Source organism: Achroia grisella, unplaced genomic scaffold (genome assembly GCF_030625045.1).
Source record: "Achroia grisella isolate CSIRO2021 unplaced genomic scaffold, CSIRO_AGI_Agris_v1 utg1920, whole genome shotgun sequence".
NCBI classification, from domain to species: domain Eukaryota; kingdom Metazoa; phylum Arthropoda; class Insecta; order Lepidoptera; family Pyralidae; genus Achroia; species Achroia grisella.
In genome coordinates, this window is record NW_026712695.1 from 1,386,541 (window position 1) to 1,390,464 (window position 3,924).

General features: G+C 37.0%; 1 protein-coding gene across 1 annotated transcript; it reads left to right on the forward strand.

The window, feature by feature from the left end:
• The first annotated feature begins 326 nt into the window (after positions 1–326).
• On the forward strand, positions 327–3,417 carry LOC131841726 (DNA (cytosine-5)-methyltransferase 3B-like). The gene is made up of 3 exons (XM_059190046.1): positions 327–340; positions 737–1,054; positions 1,887–3,417. Exons 1-3 carry the CDS (start codon positions 327–329, stop codon positions 2,158–2,160), a joined length of 606 nt encoding a protein of 201 aa, XP_059046029.1. The 3' UTR covers positions 2,161–3,417.
• Positions 3,418–3,924: the final 507 nt, after the last annotated feature.

Here is a 3,924-nt window from a genome sequence, read left to right on the forward strand (position 1 = left end):
TGTTCTATATTTATGTACTGGCACCTTCCTAACAATGAGTACACTACTTTGAACAGTATTCCCTTGTTGATATGTGTGCAATGACTCCTTCTAAACTGTATCACTTTACAATTGAAAACTGTTGCCCACAGTATACTAATATATCCAGAACATCTCACGCTTTAGCCACAGCTAACAAAATTCTAAATTATTACAATGTTGTGTCTTGTATTGGTTTTGGATTGACAGTCACGCCAGCGATCATAATAAATTGAATTTATATGTTTATAATATTAAATGAATACATAACAATGTGTATTGTGGTATGTTATTTCAGCTTCTACATAATGCGATACTATTGGTCATTGGTTTTCTTTTGGTTGGGTTAATACAAGATACAGCTGTTAATAAAGGGTGTACTGGAAACTAATCAGAATAAAAAAAGTGACGTGCAGCGTTCAAACGTTCTCACCCGGCTTTCTGTCGCTTTCCATTGCACCACACTCGAAGTAACAAAATTGGCTCACAAATTGGGATTCCATTACTAACGCATCATTGTAAAGCCATCATCATTTCATCTGATCATCATTGTAAGTAAAGCACATTTTTTCCGTATTACCTTATTTTTTACGGTCGAGGGATCGAATTAATTATATTAAGTATTTTTCTAACTTTCGATACTCGAAATAATTTCGTATTGTAAAAAAAAGAATACTAGTACAAAAATAATGAGATTATACACATTCTAACTTCGTAGCGTAGAAGCGTCGCGGTTGACATATTATGGAGACGGAAGTGTCGTGAGGAATCTAACCGCGCGTGTGTCAGTAGAGGGGCGGAGGTCGGAGGAGGGCGCGGGCGAGGGCGGGCGGCGGTTCTCCGCGGGCGACGTGGTGTGGGGCCGGTGGCGCGGGTTCGCGTCGTGGCCGGGCGTGGTGCAGGCGCGCGGCGCCGACGGCCGCTGGCGCGTGCGCTGGTTCGGAGCCGCCGCCGCCGCCGCGCTGCCCGCCGCGCGCCTCCTCACGCTCAGCGAGGGGCTCGAGGCGCACCACGCCGCGCGCTCCAACCTGCGCAAGTACGTACACCACACGCACACTGTACGCCTGTACACGCCTCTACACGCCTCTACACGCCGGTACACGCCGGTACACGCCGGTACACGCCTACACGCACACTTATACACGCATGCACACGCACATATACACTGCTTGTTATTGAAGTTTTACTAGATATATTTCCTAATAATAAATATAACCTATGTTACTCAGGATTATTCTAACATTATATTGGTGAAAGACATTTTGTAATTGGAAAATCGGTAGTTAATTTGTTACTAACATGCAATGATACAAATGTAAGAAGACATTTGTATTATTGTATGTTAGTAACTCTAGTTCATCTTGGTTGGTCTATATCTGACAGCAGTTATAGTTATGTGTGTTTCTGCCGACCGGCCACCGTTTGGGTACATTACAATCTGTCGCCAAAATAGAACCGTGAAGACATGACGTCATTTTATTTAATTTTCAAAACAAAATTCCACTTCTCCCAAAGCAAACAGAAAACAGCTTTAACGCAACCAACACATCTTATAATATTAATGAGCATGAATAATGGGTTTGCCAGCGCTAATGGTATTTGTTGGTAGAGGATAAGTAAATTATGATTAAAATGAGAACGAAGGGAGGTTAGCCCATCGCAACGAATTCACCAGGAATTGACTATGATAGTTTCTAGACGGACTATGATGGTTTCTAGACGAGACCTCTTATGGTATCCTGACGTGGTACGTGTTTGTAATAAGGTTACAAGTCCTTTATACCGAACAATATTTATTATTTACTAAATATTTACCGTGTTCACAATATCGGACTTAATAATGATTTCTACTTTATTTATTGTTGCAGGAGTAGGAAATTGAACGTGCTCCTAGAAAACGCTATCCAAGAAGCGATGGCTGAGCTCGACAAGAAGAGCGCTCGTGGTGCAGGGGCTGCGGTAGAAGGGGAAACGAGCACGGTGGAAGACTTGGCGGAGGCGGCCACTAGGACGGAGGCGGACGAGGAGTGCGCGCAGGGAACTAGAACCCGCGCCGCTCGCGCCCGCACTCGTCGCCGCAGAAAGAAAGCCGTCAACCCGGCTAAGCCCGCCGAAACTACACGATTACGCAGTTCCCGATGACCACGTTGCACACTGACGGTACGATTAGTTTCTCATTGTATAGAGATAACCACGCTTATTAGCAGCGGATCCTTAAATTACGTATCAATTTTTTATCGTACATGCAAACTTTATAACGCCTTATTGTTTAAAATAGTATTCAATAATGCCGTTTAATGAAAAATAATTATGTCGAGTTGATTGGTTGTTTTATAAAAAGTCATCATTTCGAGGTAAGTACATTAATAAATAAGATAGCATTTCTGTTGAGTGATACAGTAAGTTGTTCCAAAATAAGAATTCTGCGAAGGATATTCTGTTGGTCATTTTCGACACGATGTATGAATTCTAACGCATTGTTAATCGAATTAGGGTAGTTCAATTTGACATAATTCAGATGAATGTTTATTATAGATTATTATAGACTACATTGGAAAATTTTCAACATGAATATGTATTCCATATTGGGTGCTACCACAAAACGCCACAAATATCACTCGAAACTAGCTCATGTATAATGATATTTATTAAATACATAGGTATTTGGAATATTTCTGCGATTAAATTGTATCACAATTAGTATTATCAGTATTTAGATGTTACTGATACGTAGTTAACATAGTATATTAAAACACTAGTTAGTGAAATATTGAGATTGACTGTTTGGAAATTGGATACTATTATTTATGTTTTTAAAAAGTACTAGGTAGTGATTAATCATTCCGTATTATATATGTGGAGATTCGTTAGGATTTTAAATATCGTCTCTGTAAAATGGTTTTAAAATCGGATCAAAATTCCCTTTGGGCATTATAGGTTCCTAATATGTTTGTGGACAAGCTTCCATGTATGTATTATACTATAAATACATACTGTAAATTAGACATTTACTAAAATTTTATAGTGTAGATAATAATTAGGTGTGGCAATTGTGATTTTAAATCATTATTGTTACAAGTTATTTTATAAGAATATTTTATAAGAGAAGTAGATTGATGTCAATGTAATTATTATAAATTATTAAATTGAATTCCATACCTGTCATCGATGTATTGTACAATTTATGATAAAATGTAAATTGATAAGAAATTATGCTATATGTTGTGTAAATTTATGTGTTTTGTTAGAGAGTAATAAGTATAACATGATTTCTAGTCAAAATATTGAGCATATTAAAATGTAGATATTATAGAAAAGGTAACTGACAATAACACTGGCCTGGCGTTCGTTGACATCGCGTAATACCTGTCGACATTGTTTCGATTACATAATAAATAAGTACACACTTTTTTATACTTATTATTATAGAACTTGTTTGCGTTATTAATTTTATACTTTTGTTATTGTATTAAAATGCTAGAATTAATAGAAAAATGTGGTACATATACTGTAAATGAATATCAAGTGATGCGAATCATAAGAATGATCTAAATAGATGCTATGATAAATTAGATGCAGAGTTGTATTAACTAATAATTTTATACATTTTGTACGTTGTTGTAACAAACTATTTGGAACAAACTAGGCCTATACGTTAATTTAGTTGTATGACATTACGCGACTTTTGAGAGTAAACAAAGAATAATCTGAACAAATATTTGAAAATTATAGAGCAAGTTATGTGATTTGTAACATAATGTTATAGTCACCGGCATCGTGGCCGAAATCGGCCGGGATTACATCATAGTCACCATTTTACAATATATATACATTTTATACATTCATCTCTTCTTCAACATTATGTTTATTTTCATAACGTCTAAAATGCAGATGAACACGATAGGT

Bases quoted from the DNA above. Each gene is read 5' to 3' on its own strand.
- LOC131841726 (XM_059190046.1), top strand. The intron at 1,055-1,886 runs GTACGTACACCA...TTATTGTTGCAG, and splicing joins GCGCGCTCCAACCTGCGCAA to GAGTAGGAAATTGAACGTGC.